The 19,944-nt window shown below is 32.4% G+C and overlaps 3 protein-coding genes across 4 annotated transcripts; 2 read left to right on the top strand and 1 right to left on the bottom strand.

Moving 5' to 3' along the window:
* The first annotated feature begins 8,191 nt into the window (after positions 1-8,191).
* LOC113872324 (interactor of constitutive active ROPs 2, chloroplastic-like) lies at positions 8,192-11,394 on the top strand. 2 transcript variants are annotated; one of them, XM_027509795.1, is made up of 4 exons: positions 8,192-8,295; positions 9,004-9,187; positions 9,387-11,075; positions 11,185-11,394. In XM_027509795.1, the coding sequence occupies exons 1-3, from the start codon at positions 8,276-8,278 to the stop codon at positions 11,049-11,051; spliced, it is 1,869 nt and encodes a 622-aa protein (XP_027365596.1). In that variant the 5' UTR covers positions 8,192-8,275; the 3' UTR covers positions 11,052-11,075; positions 11,185-11,394. The 2 variants fall into 2 exon arrangements, with proteins under 2 accessions (XP_027365596.1, XP_027365595.1); XM_027509794.1 differs by having other exon boundaries at positions 9,384-11,075.
* A 2,149-nt stretch (positions 11,395-13,543) lies between these two features.
* LOC113872937 (40S ribosomal protein S23) lies at positions 13,544-15,339 on the top strand. Its single transcript, XM_027510840.1, has 4 exons — positions 13,544-13,670; positions 14,371-14,526; positions 14,631-14,757; positions 14,891-15,339. The coding sequence occupies exons 1-4, from the start codon at positions 13,666-13,668 to the stop codon at positions 15,029-15,031; spliced, it is 429 nt and encodes a 142-aa protein (XP_027366641.1). The 5' UTR covers positions 13,544-13,665; the 3' UTR covers positions 15,032-15,339.
* A 1,611-nt stretch (positions 15,340-16,950) lies between these two features.
* LOC113870790 lies at positions 16,951-19,944 on the bottom strand. The gene has a single exon (XM_027507249.1). The coding sequence runs from the start codon at positions 19,942-19,944 to the stop codon at positions 17,188-17,190; it is 2,757 nt and encodes a 918-aa protein (XP_027363050.1). The 3' UTR covers positions 16,951-17,187.

Genomic DNA, 19,944 nt, shown 5'->3' with positions numbered 1-19,944 from the left:
GGAGCAAGTGTAATCATTTATGCACTACAGCATTGTGCATAATTATTTATAGTAATTATATTTCTACCCTCATTTTCGTATATTTCTTTTCCATCTTCTTTCTCACTGTGTTTTTTTTTTTTTCTATAATATCATTCATCACATTTTTTTTTTATTTCTGGTTTTTCTTCTTCTTATTCCTCTCTCCATCTTCACCCATTTCGTATCAAACAATGTGGTGTCAACAACATATTTTTCGATTCCTTATAATCATGAGAGTGATTTTAAAAAAAAGGAGGGAAACGTGTGTCGTGTTTTAATCCTTTTTATGTAAGATGCATGTAGAACTATTTAATATATTATTAATATAAAAATATTTATGCTGTTAATTAAAAATATTTTAAACATGTTTTTTAAAATAATTGTTATAAAAAATAATAATTTTAATTATATAATAATTTATGATTAATAAAGATATTTTTCTATATTATTATTTGGGGTAAAGAAAATTTTCTAAGTTAAAAAATTATATTGAAAGAAATTACATTTCGATGAGTTTTAGAGGGTCGGAGAAGGAGCCTCATTCTTTAGTAGAAAGTAGGCCTGAATACAAGAAGTATTGGAAGGTTGTTTAAACCATTAAATTCTATCGAAAAGGACACATTTTGAGTGGTTTTAGAGGTTTTTGTCACATCCTCGATTTTTCTCAAAACTACTTGAAAGATAGAAAAATATTCTAAATCCATAAGACTGGAGGCTTTCGAGAAATTTTGAGGAGTTTTCAAGTCTCTTAACCCAAAATTGCTCGAAAAACAGAATTGACAGAAAAATATTTTAAATTCACAAGACTAGAGACTTTTCGAGAAGTTTTAAGGAGTTTTCAGGTCTCTTACACCTAAAACTGCTCGAAAAACAGAAGTGATAAAAAAATATTCTAAGTCTACAAGATTAAAAACTTTCTCAAGAAGTTTTGAAGAATTTTCAAGCACCTGACGCTCAGAATGTGTCGAAAACAGGAAATGATTATAAAATATTCTAAGTCCTCAAACCTGACTGAACCCCCTAGATCTCCTCCAAAATTGCTCGAAAGACAAAAATGAGCAGAAGAAATACTCCAAGTCCATGAGGGCAAAACAAGCTCTCAGACCCCCAGAATTAGTCAAAAAGAGAAAGTCAAGGAAAAATTATTCTAAGGATATAATACTAAATGTTTCTCTTAGATTTCTCTCAGAATTGCTCAAAAGATAGATAACAAAAGTCCTAATGAGACTCAAAAGCTATTACAAGATTCAAAAGCGATTACCAGCAGTTACCACCTGACGACGGTTCAACATGAAGGAAGATCATGAGTAATAACAGTTATAGAAAAAGCTCCAACAGACAGCACGATCACAAGTAATTGTGGATAATGGGCATCAGCAGTTGAGGGCACTTACTAAGAAGTTCCCGTCAAAGAAGGAGAACGAAAATTGTCTTCCCGCTTATAAATACTTTAAAGTGTCACTTTCTAGTAGACGACTTCTTGCACCCAGACACCATACCTAAAATTCTATGCACGCTAAAACCTTGCACCTCGCTAGACACCAACTACAAGGAGACTTACGGTGAGTTCGTTATTGTGAGGAGTCGTACATTATATTTCTGCACATTTACGTTTCTGCATTTAAGTTTAGTTCATTCTACTTATTTTTATTTCTGCGATTTAGCTTTTGCCTAGCAAATTTCTGTAAACACCTCTACGTTTAATTAAGTTCTGTGTAATTATCGTTTACTATTTTTGTTTAATATTCTGCTTTGCAACGTCAATTTGAGCGTTATGTAAATAACACATTTAAAATAATTCAAGATGACCTAAATCTAGTCTCCAAATTATTTTTAGATTATTTGTTTACAAATTGTTATTTTTCACCATAAACAATTATCAATATATTTTGATTAAATAAATAATCTACTTTAATATTCTTGTAAAATAAACAAACTCTATCATGATAACTCGACTTACCAGCTCCACAAGACTCCTGCAGAGATTGGTGAATGCTTGGTTCTAAGGTGAGGTCTTCAATTGGCAAGTTGCTTCCAATTTCAGTGCTACAGTGTGTAGTTCTGAAGAAACTCACCACTTGGTGACCTACCACAGCTAGCCTTCTACAGAAAAGGGTGAGTCACTAGATCAGTTGATGGGTACCTAACTGTGAGATATATTGCCTCATTTTATCTGATCAAATTCCTTTCAGTGTGTTTAAATGGAGCAATTGAAGATTTCATGAAATTTAGAATTTCAGGAAATTCAATTCCTTTCATTTCTATTTTTTATATTTGAATAAAGTAATTCACAATTCTTATAATTTTGACAACTTATATTTAACTTTATATGCCATATTTATCTTGTCTCTATTTGAATCAAGATCTATGATATATTCATTTTAAATGAATCAGACACTTCTGAAATGAATGGCTTTGCTATAATTGACCGGTGGGACGAGAGACACGTTCCATATTTCATTGACTTTTGTCTTTAGTTTCTTACTGCAACTTTGGAGAAAATAGCAATTTATAGCATGTGTAAAATGTCATGTTCACTCAGTATTGATTAGGACAAAAATCAGATAGTGTGCTCCACATAGACACTTTGCCAAAAACTATTATAGCCATATTTTTATCGCAAAAGTCCTTTAAATGCTTTGAAAACCATAGAAATGCATCCATTTTTAAGAATACACAGGCAACATATGCAGCTATTGCAGCATATATTTTAAATTTTGGTTCTGTCAAGTTTAATCAGTCTCAGATTCCCTAATTTATCAAGTTACATCAAACACAACACTTTTTTTTAACTTTCACCAACAATATTATGAATCTTGTTTAAAAAATTAAAAGTGGGAAGTTTTTATTAAAAAAATCATGTTAAAATGTATTAAAAATTATAAAGAATGCATTAATAACATTTTTTGACGGTTTTATTTTACTTTTTGATTCCTTAACCATTACCTAAAGAAGACATCCTTTATCATTTGTCTAATATTACTGTCTTGTTATGGAAAAAGAGTAGAGCAATGTCCAAGTTATATACATGCCAAAAGAATGCAATAAAACAAGATAATATTAAATGACTGTTTGGATATACAGTTTATTTAATAAATTACTTTTGATTATTGACTTATGTAATAAATTTAACCATAAAAATGTATTGAGATGAATTAAAATATTTTACTTTAATAAATTATACTAAAAAGTTTATTAAAATTTGTCAATGAGATAAACTATTTTTATGCATTATTTATTCTCTTTCAGAGGAGACTCTAAATTATCTGTCAAAAGAAATTCGATATCGCTTCAAGAATAATAACTCCAAAATCTCAAATATTCAGAGCTCAATAATGTCAAGAGCAAAAATATTAATCCACTTGAATGGAAAATGAATAATAAAAAAAAAAACATAGATTCAAAATTTATGGAATAAAAATAAAAAAGTATCAGAACGAGTTATTGCAAATAAAATAAACAAAATCATATAATACGACAATTCAGAGCAGTTTTCAAATGAATACCTCAAATTGCATTGTCCCACTTCAATGTAACAAATCTGCTCACCTCTTAATTTCTCATAAAACCTGTATATTATATGTTGTTTCGTCTAAAAAATATATATTAAGAGCACATTTTTTACATACTTCTTACTTATTTACTAGAATTTAAAAATTATAAAAATATAAGTAAGACTCGTTTAATTAGAGGAGAACTCATCATTTTTATAGTTTTGATAAATTTCAATTAATACAAATAATATATTTAAAAATATATATATTACTTATACATCTTCGTATTAACGAAAGACATCTTTTGTCTTTACCAATAATATTAAGAACAAGGAATAAATTTTTAGTTTAACTCCATTTTTTTTACCATTTGGTTGATTTAGAAGAATGAGGGTTGTTGGGCTATTTTGTGTGAGATTTCCTGCCTTGTTTTTTCTTTGGGTCAATAAGAGTCTAAGTTAGTTTATATGCATAAGTTTTTCTACCTTGTTATCTCTTGGTCATGCTCTGCCTTGTTATCTCTTGTCCTCGTGTACCATAAAAACAAAAGTAACTATAATTTATAAAAGAAATAACTTAAATATATTGACAGTGTGAATATTTAATTTATCATTTCAGTAAAAACCATTAATTTGTATAATAATCAATATAAAAATCATATTCGTGATATAATCTAGTTATTTAACAGTGACACTGATAATGTGTATTAAAATCAATGTCTAAAACTAGTTAATGAATTAAAAAGAATTTTATTAAAACTGTAACAATGCACATACCTTGTTATTTTAAATGCATCATAATGCAGTTTTTAATAAAAAAAAATATGAAATTGTTAACCAGTATTTTTAAAGCATTAATTAGCAAAATTATAATTTATCAGGCGTGAGAATACACAATAAGAATAATAAGAAGTGTTTATATTTAATGACATATAAAAATAGAAATAGAAGAGAGAAAAAAACATATTAAATGATTGTTAATACTATTTAAGTTATATAAATCAAAGTTGATATAATAATGAATAGACATGAAAGCTGGGTTTTGATTTTCATGAAGGCTGGTGATTCTTTCTTGATAGCTTATATTTGTTGTGGTTTTATTTTCACTATGGTATTGTGGATTATTCGGAGATGTTATGATTCATCTTTTTAAAAATGGTTCGGTAGAATTAAATGTTTAACATGTTATGTACATATTTTGCATTCACTTCAATGCAAATCATAAAAATTCACAAGTCCAGCGAATATTATCTTGTTGCTTCCATTATAAACAAAGCAAAGGCTTTGTGCTTTAACACATGAATGCTGCATCATTTCTTTTACGCTTCCATTTTTGGACTTATCCTCGCAAAGCAAGAAATAAGATACTTTTTGTGATTCGTATGTATAACACTTAACCTTATTTCATTGGTCCATTATCAAATGTCTATTCCTTTGGTGACTTTATGGAGCACAAATGAAGGGTTGAGGGGGTCATCAAGCATGAAAAATCATTGCTGGAATATGTGTATTAAATTAAGGGTTTTGATAATTTTAGCCTCTAAATTGAGGATAAACAATTAATAATAGTAAATTTTTATTAAAAAAATATTTTTATAAAAAAAAATTTATCTGTAAATATTTAAACTCAATTTTAAGGATTAAAATTAACAAAATTCTTAAATTAATAGGGCTAATTTGAGTAAGGGGGTTATATAGAATTCAAAACAACTGAGGATCATGCCGTGTTTAGCCATTTGATACTCCTTTGAGTTTGAAATTGATATAAACAAGTTTGCATTGACCCCTGCCCCGGGTGCAGTCAATGCATATTTCCAAGGCCATTTTGGGATTCCAATATGTTGAGATTTAGTAATACATTATCTTTATTAAACTTCCCATCTTAACCATACAGTAATCATATTTATGATATATTTAAGTGTTGAATTAAAATATTATTTAATTATTCTTAAAAGATACTCTACTCCCTCCCCTTTCAAAATTGTACTTCTAAAGAAAAGTTACCTTAAAAGAAAATTAAGAAATTAAAATAATGCATTCATTACTATGTCCATAAACACATGACGAAAAAATCTGTTTATTTCATAACTTTATATAACAACCCAATTTAAAATAGTTTAATCACATTTATTATTATTAATATATTCGTATTAAATTTTAAAGTCCTGCTGTAAATATTATTATTTTTATCATGACCCGTGTACACCATAATTTCATTTAAACATGTATGAGGGATAAAGACATTACCTCTATATTAAATCAGCAGAGGCTATATTAAATGGCGAGTTTTTTTTATGACATTCTTTTTCCTATCTTTCTATCATTTTGTATGTTAGTTAATGATATAAAAAAAATTCCTTGATATTTTAATCACAACATTTTATGAAAGTGCCTGCACAGAATACATTCCAAACGCTCTTACTATCGTCAAAATAATATGTATTTTTATAATATCATTGGCAATTCAGTAATGAGAGGTTCACCTTATAGTAGATAAAATAATTAAATAAAATTATCAAAATACAGATAATATTGTAATTTTTTTTTGCATATAAATACGTTATTTACACGTACGCATAAATGATCCAAGGATATATATATATATATATATATATATATATATATATATATATATATATATAATGATTCTAACACGGCCTTTAAAGTTGTGCTAGATATTTTATAAAATATTAGATTAATTAGGGTGTTTAAAATAGTTTATACGAGGTTTTTATTTGGATTTACAATGTTTATAAATTTTATGAATAGTTCTATAACAAAATTATTATGCATTAAGACGTTTATTGAATGAATATTTAATGAAATTATTTTATAAAAAAACAACCTTAAACCTTATCAAAGGATTAAATATAATTTATTTTTTAAAAATGTAACTTTGTTTGATTAAAAATGTAAAAGGCACTTATTCTTATGATTTTTGCTATTTACTGCTGCTAAATAGAGTGGCGATCAAAATACAATTATCGTAAAGTGATGAGTAACATCGAGACGCAAACTATGGAATTTCGTAGATTGATACAAGGCATTTGGACACTTCCCATGTTGCCACTCCCCATCACAATGAACCTTCGGGGTGGCGTAGGACCCACGAAAACACGACCGTGAACAGCGCGTGCAGGTTAAGGAGCGTATAACATCAATGGCGCCTCCGTTTCAAACGTTGTATTTTCCTGTTCCCTGCTACTCCCTCCACTCACCCCCTCAAAAAGAAGAAGAAGAAGAAGAAAAGAGAAATATTAAAGCTTGTCTCAAACTTGAATGCCAACAATCAACCTTCGACCCTTCTCATCCACTTCAGAGTTTCACACGTTGCGCCTTTCAAACAACACTCCGGTAACTGCATTGCACTTTCATGCCTGTGTTCTTCATCTATTCCCGTTTGTTCCATTTATCTGCATTAAAAGTTAGAGTCTTTTTCTTTTTCCTACTCTTGGGTATTGGTTATTATAACAGTGTTCTGAGTCAAGTTGCTGTGGATGTGTTTTAGTATATTATGGCAAGGTGGTGGTTAGTTTATTGAGTTTTTGTTTTCTTTCCATTTTTTCTCAAAAGGACGACCTATCATTTTCTGTCTACTGTGTCTTTTGAAGAAGGAAAATGGGGACTCGTGCACGTGCTTCTCATGTAAAACCATTGACACTACTCTCTGGTTTTGGGGTATTTATTAAACACTAGAGCTTTGTGTGTTTTTCAGATATTTCTGGTTGTTCTCTGTTTATAACACTTGGTAAGTTGTTAGCACTTTCTCTTTGCAATAACACATTCTGATTTTCGTTTTTTTTTTTTTTTTTTGACGGAGGATGCTTCTGCTAGTGCCGTCTCTGTTTTTGTTGAGTGTTTTTCTCCTCTTTTGGATCAGTGATTTGGTCTCAGACTGCATGTAGATCTGGGTTTTGTCTCTTGTCTGTGTTCAGGAGACGCTTAAAGTTTGTATCTTTTCTGAATTTTTTTCTCGGGGTATTCACTTACCACAGGAATTGAAAAACGGGCCCCGAAAATTTGCTTATACTTTATTTGAGGTTCATCTGTGTTCTTCCATTTTGAAAAGCTTGGTGAGGAATCTGGAAACTTCCTGTTAACACCACAGTTTCTGGGTTTATGTTGTAGAAAAGGAACTTTTTGGTTTGTCTTGAAATATGAAAGAGCTGTGAAATTATGGTTGTTTGGATAGCACACGCAATCATTTATAGTTATTGGTGTTTTCTTGACCGCATGATGGATTTGGAAAATTGCTTACATTTTAGTTTTAGTTTGGTATTTTGTAGGATGCTAAAGATGTTAACATTCTAGTTTGTTGCTGGTCAATGGAGACTCAAGTGTAGCATGGTACTGTGGAGTAAAAGGGAGGAAAGGTCTTAAACAAATTTGGAAAAGTTGGAAGATGGCTTTCCATTAATGATAATTTACTAATTATTTGGTGGAAGGTTTCACTAATTTAAATGTGTTTATTTATTTTTTGATTTGAGTTTGGTAGGTGGTAGTGGAGTTAGTTTACTTGGAGTTTCTTTGAAGGGATTATGTGTAGTTTGTTTGTTAGGTTTTTTGTTCAATGCTGATCCAATGTGGTCTTCTGCTGTAAAGTGTAAAGTGCAAACCATGCCTGTTCTCATTCATAGTTATAAATCAAATTCCTTATTGTCTTTATTTCTTTCTCATATTTCTATTGCAGGGAGTGTGGGTCAGGGGCTTTAAAAGAGAGGTTGTTTAGTTTGTGTTTCTGTATCACCCCGGTATTAAAATATGCAGACATCTAAATCAAGGTAAGACTGTCCTATTTGACACTTTTTCAGCATTCCATTTTTGTTCTGTGTTAAGATGGATTCTGGGAGTCTTGATGAGGGATTGATGCTTTTATTTCATTCATCAGGGTTGGTTGTATGATTTAAGGCTTGTTCCTTTGCAAAGAAATCTGAAGATTTAATTTGGGCCAATTTATTTAACTGGAGTTTATTACTTAATGAATTTTATTTATTTATTACATTAAGTGTATTCAAACAGATTAAATATAATTATTTCTGGGATCTATATGAGGTATGAATACTACCTGTTATCTATTAGACTTTAAAGTGCCATTTAGAGCATGTTGCTTTCTGAAGAAATCTGAAGAACAATCTATGGGCATATTTGTATTTAATTGGGAGTTGTTGGATGAACTCCAAATGAATCATATTATGGTAAGTCTGTCCTATCATAACTAATTATGATAGTTATAACTAGTAGACAATTTTATATCAATGTTTTTTTGTCTTTTATGTAACAAACATATTTTTGAAAAGATTTCCCTGTTACAAAACATAATTCTTCTTGTGCAGATACCGTTTTTTATTCCAAAAAGTTGTAAACTTGTAATAGTACTCTTTGAAATGAACTTCTCACTTGACCACCTTATTGTGCCATCTAAAGATTTTTCTTTATGATTCTACATTTATTTATGCATAGCTAATTGGCATATGGTTGTTTATAAGCAGAACTAGTACTTCAGAAGTCCCTCAAAGGAAATCTCCTGTAACTCCTCGGAATGCTCGCCAGATGAAGACACTAGGCTCTGATTCTGATTCAGTCTCATCATCTCCAAACCCAGCAAGTAAGCCACAAAAAGATAAAAGTCCGAAGGTCACAGAACGCAAGTCACCACGAAGTCCAATATCTGAGGTATTATAGTTAGTGCATGGCTAGCCTCCTCCCCCCTTATAAGACTTACCCATGGTCATCATTCTAGATATTATATAAAATTCCTTCATTAGTCTATTATCCATATTTATATAAAATTCAAAACATTGAGATTATTGGCAATGTTTTAAGTTTTATTATTTGTTCTATATCATTGCCCTTCAATATCTGGTTCCAGAAGAAGAGGCCAGGTAGGGTCCAGGAGTTAGAGTCTCAACTTGCTCAACTTGAACAAGATCTAAAGAGAACTAAGGACCAACTCAACTCGTCTGAGTCATGGAAGAGGAAAGCTCAGCAGGAGGCTGAAGAGGCAAAAAAGCAGCTTTTAGCCTTGTCAAAAGAGCTGGAGGAATCCCAGCAACAGCTTCTGGAACTATCTGCTTCTGAAGAAGAACGGCTTCAAGAGCTCCAAAAAATTTCTCAGGATCGAGATCGTGCATGGCAATCTGAACTGGAGGCTGTCCAGAAGCAGCACTCAATGGATTCAACAGCTTTGGTGTCTGCTATGAACGAAATCCAGAAACTGAAAATTCAACTTGAAAGGGTACGTGACTCTGAAGCTGCTCATATTAGCAATGCAGAGTCAGCCGATGCTGAGATTCAGGACTTAAGGGTGGAGCTTGATGAAGCACTCACTTTAGTGGAAAATCTGAAAAATGAGGTAAGTGATTGCAGAGAATCTGAATCCCGAGCTTTGGAGGTAGTTGGCAAAACTCAAATGCAATTGGAAGCAGCAAACAAGACTGTTGAAACACTCCGGTTAGAAGGTATGAAAGCATCAGAAGCTTACAAATCCTTAGCTTTAGAGTTGGAACAATCAAGAGCTCAAGTAAACTCATTGGACGAACTTGTCAGCAAACTTCAGTCTGATTTGGCTAGTGGTGCTAACAAAAATATGTTAGGTCCAGTAAATGAAACTGAACTTGCACCGGAAAATGCAGAAAATGAGGATATAAAACAGCTCAAAACCGAGCTTATCTCTGCTAAATCTGAAGCAGCGCAGTTAAAATCTGCATTGGATGTTTCTGAGGTACGATACCAAGAAGAATATATCCGGAGCACATTGCAGATTAGAAGTGCTTTTGAACAACTGGAGCGTACAAAATTAGAATCTTGTCATAGACAGGGTGAATTACACGAGGAATTGAAGAGAGCTAAAACTGATATTGAAGAGTTAAGGTTGAAGCTGATGGACAAGGAATCTCGTTTGCTGGGTTTATCAGAGGAAAATGAGGTGCTCAAGTCAAGGATCAAGCAAAACCAACCTAGTGAAAGAGAACCTGAACCCATGGCAGAGCTCAAAAAGTTTGATGCTGACATAACTGAGTTGAAGGAGAGATTATTGGACAGAGAGACAGAACTGCAAAATGTGACCGAGGAAAACAATGCACTCAAAATGGAAATAAAGAGGGCAGAGCTGGAGAAGAATAAAGTACCCAATGAGGCTGTTGCTTCTACTGAGGCTGCAAGGGCAGCAGAGCGAGAGGCTTTGATGAAACTTGGCTACTTAACAGAAGAAGCAGATAAAAGCAACAGAAAAGTAGCACGGGTAACCGAGCAATTAGATGCTGCACAGGCTACTAATTCTGAGTTAGAAGCTGAATTAAGGAGGTTGAAAGTGCAGTCAGACCAGTGGAGAAAAGCAGCTGAAGCCGCTGCTGCTATGCTTTCTGCTGGAAACAATGGAAAGTTTGTGGAGCGAACAGGCTCACTTGACAGTAGCTACAATCCTATTTCTGCCAAGGCGAGTTCACCTTATTCAGAGGACACAGATGATGACTCACCCAAGAAGAAAAATACTAACATGTTGAAGAAGATTGGAGTGTTGTGGAAGAAAAACCATTAATGTATAGATGTTTTGCACTTGCAGGTAGTGTAACAATGTATTGTGTACACTCATTCCATGCTGTTAGCCTGTTGAGCAAATGGTTTTGATTTATGTTATTTCATTGAAATTGTTTACTTTTGGCTATTATCAGGCATCATGTGGTTTAATCACCATTCAAGCAATCCTTGAGGATTAATTTGCCTGGAGCAGATCCTGTGACAAATATTTTGAAGTTGCTATGAAATTACTTAGGCTCAGTGATTCCAGTTCCTGCACTTGCTCCAGCTTTGGAATGGTGCAGTGAGTGTTTATATGTAAGACCAGACCCTACGTGTATTGGTTGTTTCCATGAAATTTTATGTCATCACATCCCTACTAAAGAGTAAATCCTCGAGTTAGTTCTCAAAATTGTTGAGTCATGCATTTGTCTTGCGATAAGGTGATTTATTTCAGTCATTTATTTTATTTTATTTTTGCGTTAAAAATTACCACAGTAAATGTCATTTTGAAAAAGTTAAGGACTAGGCAAGGATTTTTAAAGTTTAATAAACCCTAAACTACATTAAATATCATTCTGAAAAAGTTAAGTAGACATTTTTAAAATTGAAGGAACTAAAACATGACACTAAATCTTGTTATTTGAAGATAGTGTTAGTGTTGTTGGGGAAATTTTGCAACAAAGTATTTATACATAATGATTCGTGTATTAAAGATGTAAAGATGTTATTTGCCCTTCTTTTTGCTTGTTGGAATTATGCAACTGTTGCACTAGATAGTTATACCTTATCAGCGTCCCCACAACAATGTGGTCGCCAAATCAAAGACAAAAGAAAAAGAATAAGGTCATTATACCAAAAGAAGCGCATGCTCTATTGCTTGCAGATTACGAAAGCCCGATTAATCCCATATTCCAAGGGATACTCCTCTTGTTAAGTGGTAAGAAAATATGAGGGTATATAGTTTATTATATTGAGTTATTTCATTTTATTTTTATATTTCAAATTCTTATTCTAAAAGAATAATAAATTAAGAAATATTAGAATAAGATTTTTTTGGTATTATCTTTTCACTTGTATTTTATACTTTTTAATATTTTATAAAAACAATTATTTAAAAATATTTTTAATAGTTTTAAAAAAATTATAAACATTTTTTAATAAATAATATTTTAAGAAAAATATATTTTTAAAAACTATTATAATCTAATATCAAAATTACAATATATATATATATATATATATATATATATATATATATTTATAAGTATCCTCTATTAGAGATAATTCTACTCAAAGCAAATAAGATTACTGTGAACTCTCTCTTTATGAAATTTAACACAGTTACATTATAATTTGAACCGTAAATTAAGTTGAAATAACCTTCAATTAGTTGATTCACATGATTGATAGTTTCTACATTTATTTCTTTGTAAATTTAACACTATTTTAATATTTAAAAGAAAATAAACTCACTCAATATTAACTTACCCATGAGAGCTAGCAATAAATTACTATACATCCCCATTTTTCTCATTTTGTTCTTGTTGAATCATTTAGCTCAACCATTTTTATGCAAAAATATATGTTTTGTGTTTCTTATAAAAGGCATATACAACTTAATATACTGTTATCTCTAGCTTATACTTATTGAGTGATTATCCTAACTGAATTGTTACGTTTTATTTGTTAATGGCTAATGCATTTAGTAGCGTTAGGTGTAAGTTAATTTGCTTTTCTTTTCTTTTTTAAAATAAGATTAAGATAAAAATAATGATTTTCAAGAGTTTGAAGTACATTATTCTAAATATATATTGAAGAACTGTCTGGCATTTCCAAACAATTGTAGTTAGATAACAAAGCTTGTCTACAATTTTATCTTTTTTTATGTTTATTTTAAATCTTTGAAAAAAAAGTGTATTTATAATTGCATCCTTTTATAAATAATCAAAATGGTAGTTTACAAATAAATAGCAGATAACCAAACGGAAAATTCCTAATAAGGAAAAAAGAAGACAGATACAAGAGATTCAGATGATTATATACAATAAAGAAAAGCTTAACTTATTGTTATCAGTAGTAGTATTGGGTTTTTATGACGATGAGACTTCTATTATTTGGTTAAAATATCCACTAATTATAGAGAAAGGAATCTTGACAAATCGCAAAACCTTTTTTTCTGTCACTTTTTAATTTTCGAAAGGGATAATTTTTAAAAGTATGTTTAACACCTTCCAAAAATTAAGTAAAGTAATTAGTAAATCGCTTTTGAAATTTAATTTTTAGAAGTATTTATACTTTTTAAAAATTAAATTCTAAAAATTAATTGTGGAATATTTTATATTTGATATTGGTCAATTATCAAATATATTTCTGAAAATTAACTTTTACGATCCGTTTGATGGACATGGAAATTTTGGGTCGCCGATATTTTTGGTCTACGATGAACATTTTCTTTTTGGTGGTTTACATACGTTCTCAACAAACTTCTGGGCCCAAAAGGTTGAGGCCCGATAATTATATTTGTCTAATATATATATATAAAGCCCTAGCATTCCGTTTAACAATTAGGGTTTTGCTCTGTGGTTGCTGCTGATCCTCCATTACTTCCAAGCTCTCCACAGAAGAACGAAGCCATGGGGTAACCAATTAAACCCTCCATTACTTTTCAATTTGCTTCGTCTCATGTTGATGTTCCTTTCTATTTTATTTTCTTGCACTCAGTATTTGACATAGAAGGAAGAACTAGGCTAATGATAGTGTTTGTGTATTAGTGTGTACTTCCAGTGGATCTGTTTCAAATCATATCTTCTCATGGTTTCTTCACATTTAAAAAGTTTTTATTTTTTTATGACTAGGATTTCTATACTTATTAGTCTATGACCTAATTTGATTTTTCCCCTCGTTCTTCTTTCCCTTTTTTTTTTTGAGTATGGATTGTGCTCTTACCGCTATTCTTATTTCGTTTTTTTTTTAATTAATGTTTAATGTTTTAGGTCTTTGGTCTAAAGCTATCCCATGGATGTCGTTTGTTTGAATGATTTTGTGCTTATAGTTTGTCTAATGCAGTCACTGAATTACCATATTCAAGGCATTAGGTGTTTTTAAATTTTATTTGGTAAAATAAGATCAATGGCACTACGTTTGTTTTATTGTTAATTTAGGTTGGGAATGTTTAAATTTGCTTTTCACAAAGTTTTTGAAAACTACAATGAACATTTAACAAGCTTCTTTTATCTGTCCTTCTAGAGTTTGGTCTTTGCCACTGGGGGAAATAGGGATTGATTGATGAAAATAAAATCATACAATGTGTATAATTAAAATTTCTCACTTGCCTACAGGAAGACACGTGGAATGGGAGCTGCGCGCAAGCTCAAGTCCCACCGCAGGAGGCAAAGGTGGGCTGACAAGGCATACAAGAAATCCCATCTTGGGAATGAATGGAAGAAACCTTTTGCTGGTTCATCCCATGCAAAGGGAATTGTCCTTGAAAAGATGTGAGATTAGTTTAACATGATTTTTATATCTTTTACTCCGATGTTTTTTCAGTTCAGCTGGAACAGATGATGATCAGAAATTAATATGTTTTTTCTGTATGCAGAGGTATTGAGGCTAAGCAGCCCAACTCTGCTATTCGTAAGTGTGCCAGGGTTCAACTTATCAAGAATGGGAAGAAGATTGCTGCATTTGTACCGAACGATGGTTGCTTAAACTACATTGAAGAGAATGTGAGTGCTTGTCCATATTTTTTGCTAGTTTGATTTTTATTTTTTTTTTGTATTCATGGAATTATCTTGAGTTCCTTGAATAATTTATTGTTTATATCCATTATGTAATTTGGGTTGTGGCCAATGGTTGTAGGATGAAGTTTTGATTGCTGGATTTGGACGGAAAGGTCATGCTGTGGGTGATATTCCTGGTGTTAGATTCAAGGTTGTGAAGGTCTCGGGTGTCTCTCTTCTGGCTCTTTTCAAGGAGAAGAAGGAGAAGCCAAGGTCTTAAATTTGTGGGTCCTCTTTTTGTTTTCATAGTTTCTCTCAAGTGTTATGAATTTTGCTTTGAGGTGAATGGGTTTTATGGACAATTTTGTATCTTTTCTAGTTATTCTACTGAACTTAATCATTTTACATGTTTAGTAACATATTTTAGCTTGCCTCCCTTTTATTCTTCATCCCCTTTCTCTGGTTGTCGTGCTGTTGGCCTTGAACATTATGTTAGAGGTTTAGTACGTTTCTGTTTAGCGATTGCTACTGATTATGGATTGATCAAAATGAAATCTAATGCAATAGGGGCTAGTAATAACTTGATCGTGATCCTATGTTCAATGATGATTCCCTGTATAAGTGGTTCTTGTTGAAGTGATATGAGTGATTGCAAGTTTAATTGAGATTATTGATTTTTTAGGAATTTTGAGCTGTTTTATAAATGGCATTTGAGATATGACCCAGTCCTGAAGCATCTTATTCTGACACTCACTCACATGCATATACCCACATTAACTTTAGTGCACCTTTTTAGTTTATTTTTTATATATGATGAGTAGTAAGATGGGTAAAGTTAGAATATAAATATCTACGCTTTATTTTAATTAAAATATTTTATTCTATAAAAAGAAAACTAAAGCATTTTGTGACCTTAAATTATTTTAAACTAGTGATGGATAGAGTTTAACTTAGGGGTGTTTGCGTTTTGGTTTGAGTTTGGTTTCGAGATAAGAAAAGTTAACCGACTGTAAAATAAACTTGCCGTAAGGATTAGATTGATTTGAGAATAATGTCAAAAATTGAATCAAACCAAATCAAACTGTTTCGTTTTAGACTCATTTATTTGAAGATAACATTTTATTTTTTAGTCAGGAAACAAAAGTTTAATTAGAGAATAAATTTGAGTTTTGTATTAATATATATTGTTTTTTAGTATATATATATATTCTTTTATTTATTTATTTATTTAACTTATATTTAACAATCAGTTAAGTACTGATTATATGTTATATGTTGTTTTTAGATTTACTTAGTGTGAGAAAATTTTGCTCTATATATATATTGACTTTTTTTTTTCTATTTAAGAAACAGTATTTTAAGTTAAAATAAAGGTATATTTCTTGTAATCAACTCTATTAATGTTAATTAAAATTAAAATTAATATTTAATCTGATAAGCAAATTTAAACAATTAAAATTATACCATTGATAGTAATTGTGGTGTAACTCAACATAATTGTTTCTAATAAGGAATCCTTGAAGTATAAGTAATTTTTTTTTATAAAACTAAATATGAATGATTAAAATTAGATGAATTAAAATCATACATAAGCTAGAGTATAAGGACTAAAAGGATAATTAAATTTTAGCAATTTATTTTAAAACAATTTCATAGCAAATGAATCAAAGTGAAAAAAAGAATTTATGCTTAAAATATTTTTTTTACCCACTTCTGTGTTTGTCTTATCTATTTATATTAATCTTCTTAATTCGAGTTTTCATTTCAAAACAAAATTAACTAATAACCCAAAACTGGGTAAAGAACCAGCTATTTATTTTGTGTTTCAATTCGCATTTACATGTCTATAAATTTCGGTTTATTTCAACGCTATTAATGATAATGTTTAAGTTGAATCTTTGTTCATGTCTTCTAACAAAAATATAAGCACACACTTAGGTTACAGTTTGGGGCATTGCGCTCGAGCTCCCGAACAAGGAAAGATGAACATATGAAAGTAAATCGCGTGATTTCAAATACTCCCAGGCGGGACTAGGAAAAAGCGGTAATCATAAGCATGGTTTTTCAGAGCGACAATGCACTGATGCAAACATGCCCGGGAATCAATTCACTATATAAATGTTGTGTCCATTTAGTTATTAACAAAATAAAAAGCTAACATAAGAGAATTCATTCGCATAAGACAGTCATATCATTAACCAGCTGAAGTTAGAAATTTCCCTGTATTAGTTCCAAAATATATGCACCTAACAATAAAATGTAATTGATTCTCTCTCTAAAGATTCCTAGATATCAATTAGCCAGCTACTCAATTCTATGTATAAGCATGCTAGCCTTAGCTCATCAAAATACTAATACTAGAACATTGATATTGATATTCACATAAAAACAACAGTTCCTAGAGTTCTAATGGATTGGAGGGTCAATGCCAAGGCATCAAACTGCGGTGCCATTCACAGAACTTTTTTCTTTTTTGCTTTTTCTTCCTCGCTTTCCTGTGCCTTTTTGTTGTCTAGGGGGCAAAATCTTGAGGCGGTAACTAACAAGTGAAGGTCCAAATATGCTATACTTCCCAGCACTACTAAAAGCATTTTCTGCATCAGAACGCCTTTGAAAAACCACTCTGGCACGGTTAGTCCTCTCTAGCAGTTCAGTCTTCGATTCAATCAAGGGCCCAAAGCGGCCAAAAATCTTATTGAGATCTGTTGTTGAAGGAACAGAATCCAAGCTTGTAAATTTCAATGTCAGAGCAGTGAGGCAGATGCCCTCCTTAGAACTCTCATCCAAATGTTCCACAAGCTTAGAAGGTTCTAATCCCAGATTTCTATCAGCATCTTGCTGCTCAAAACCCAAATTTGTGGTCATTTCAGCAGCTGGTTGTGACTTGAAAGAGAGAGAATTAGCTTCACCTGGAGTCTCATGCAAAAAATCTGCTCCCTCATTCTGGTATTTTGACAATGATTGCTCCTCAGAAATGCTTTGAATTATTCTATCAGTCCAATAAGAATCATTGCAAGGCTGCATCGCAGGTGTCATAAAGCCCAATGCATCTCTGGTCTCACCCTCACGCATTTGTTCCAAAGACACTATTTGATCCAAGGAAGCAGAATAATCAAGGCTACTGGATTTTTTAAATTCAGCAAAAAAATCTACCATGTCATTTGAGTGACTTTCTCCAGCTGGATCCTTGGCAGCCAAGCAAAGTTGAGACCACATCTCATTTGTAGAAACATGCTGCAATTGGATGCACTTTCTCTTTCGGGAATTGTGGAAATATTCCAAGGTATTGTAAGCTGTCTTCCTTTTCCTGCCACGACGCTGTGGAGTAGAATTATCACTACCTTTACTTTCTGTTGTACATTCACCATTGGGAATACAGAAGCTCTTCTCACACATCAAATCTGACAAAAGTTTGTGTTTTTTACTGTCCTGTTTGCTATCCCAGGAGATGTGATTATGCTTCTGTGAATAGCAATTACAGATCTTCACTTCTTGCTCATCAACTTGATAATTGCATTGCTCTTTCTCTCTCTCATGTAGAATTTCCATATCAGTCTCAAACAAGCCACCAAGCACTGCAAATTCAGCCAGTTGAGAATAACCCTTTGAACGATAGAAGGCCAACAATTGGGCACGTGCAATTACAAAATCCAGTCTATCAGATTCAGTAAATGGCGACTGGGCTAATGATTTAATAAAACTGATAAGTTTCATGGGTTCAAAAGATGCTGCATTGATATATCTATCCCCTCCATTTCTTCTGCTTGATTGTTTACGGATGCCAGCATTACTAATTACTTGAGTTTTAAGCTGAGAAAACACTTCTTCAGGCATGCAAGGACAGGATAAGCCAAACTCAACCCGTCTCGAGACCTCATCTAAAGCACAGTCAATAGCATGGTGGAAATTTTCTAAATTACTTTGCTTCTCCATTTGTGGAAAATGCATATGAAATGGCTTTATCATTGACACATCGTTCCAAGCAAAAGTTTGATCCCCAAAATATGCTATCAGGTAAGAGTCTTCCTTCAGATGCCTCTTTGCCTTCTCCGATGCAGCTGAGGAATCAAAGACCTGACCGGGCCACCAAGGATGCCCCATCACCTTTCCCCATACCAAATCAGATACACAGAAATCCAATCCTGAAAACACTGGTTCCCGATAGATGCCAATTTCCTGCAAGTTTCTGTAAGAATTAAGATCTACAACAAGATTAAAACCATGACACTCATTTTGAATATTCTCAAACAGCTGTGCTTCAGAAATATCAATGCCTATGGTTTGATTATGCAGCACATCTACTTGTGCATCTACCTGAAAGGTTGGCTGTTTCAATTCATATGAAGTTTCTAGCTCAAGGTGATTTCTTGACAAGTCTTCCACAGGCAAAGATTCTCGGTCATCGACATCTGTCTCTTCCATATATGGAATTCCACCCAGTAATTGGCAGGTTGCAACTTCTGAGGCACACAGATCTTCATGTCTATCTTTAACAACCAAACTATCTGTAGCATTCATCTCACCATCATCTTCCACAGCTGCACTCATATTCACCAAAGCAGCATTCTTAACCTCCTTATCACACCCAGTCACATTATTATCAACTCCTTGAGCCACATTATTTGATGCAACCTCAGTGCTTGGCAAACCATTTTCAGTAACTTCCCTAGCATTCTCACACCCCAGCTCATTCCAAACACAGTCATCAAATTCAAAAACCAAACCTTTATCAGGTTCTGCATCTCCACAAGCAAATGGGGCTCCATCTAAACACTCCATCCCACTTTCTTTATCTCCATTCTCCACCAACTCACATGAGAACTCCCCTGCTTTCCCATCACACCCTCCATCAACAACTTCTACTCCTGCCCCCAAACCATTCCCTATACCCACCAATTCAGATCCTTCACCCAAACCCTTTTTTCCACCGTCATCAATCATCACATCACAATCTTTGTTAACGCCAGAAAGTTGCTCCTGTGATCCATTGACATCTCTATCATCTCCAACATGACAAGCCTGATAATGAACTAGAACCTCACCACCACCAATAGGGTCACCACTTAGGGTTTCAGAATGAGAGACACCAACACTAACATTGGACCCTAGAGACTTCAACCCCATAACCTCATTCTCTCGATCAAACAAGACAGCATCAGAGTTTAAATCGATTTGGGCAGAATTTACAGCCAT

The sequence above is a fragment of the Abrus precatorius genome, unplaced genomic scaffold (genome assembly GCF_003935025.1).
Source record: "Abrus precatorius isolate BTA unplaced genomic scaffold, Abrus_2018 Scaffold7, whole genome shotgun sequence".
Lineage (NCBI taxonomy): Eukaryota > Viridiplantae > Streptophyta > Magnoliopsida > Fabales > Fabaceae > Abrus > Abrus precatorius.
This window is presented reverse-complemented; position numbering and strand designations above follow the sequence as displayed.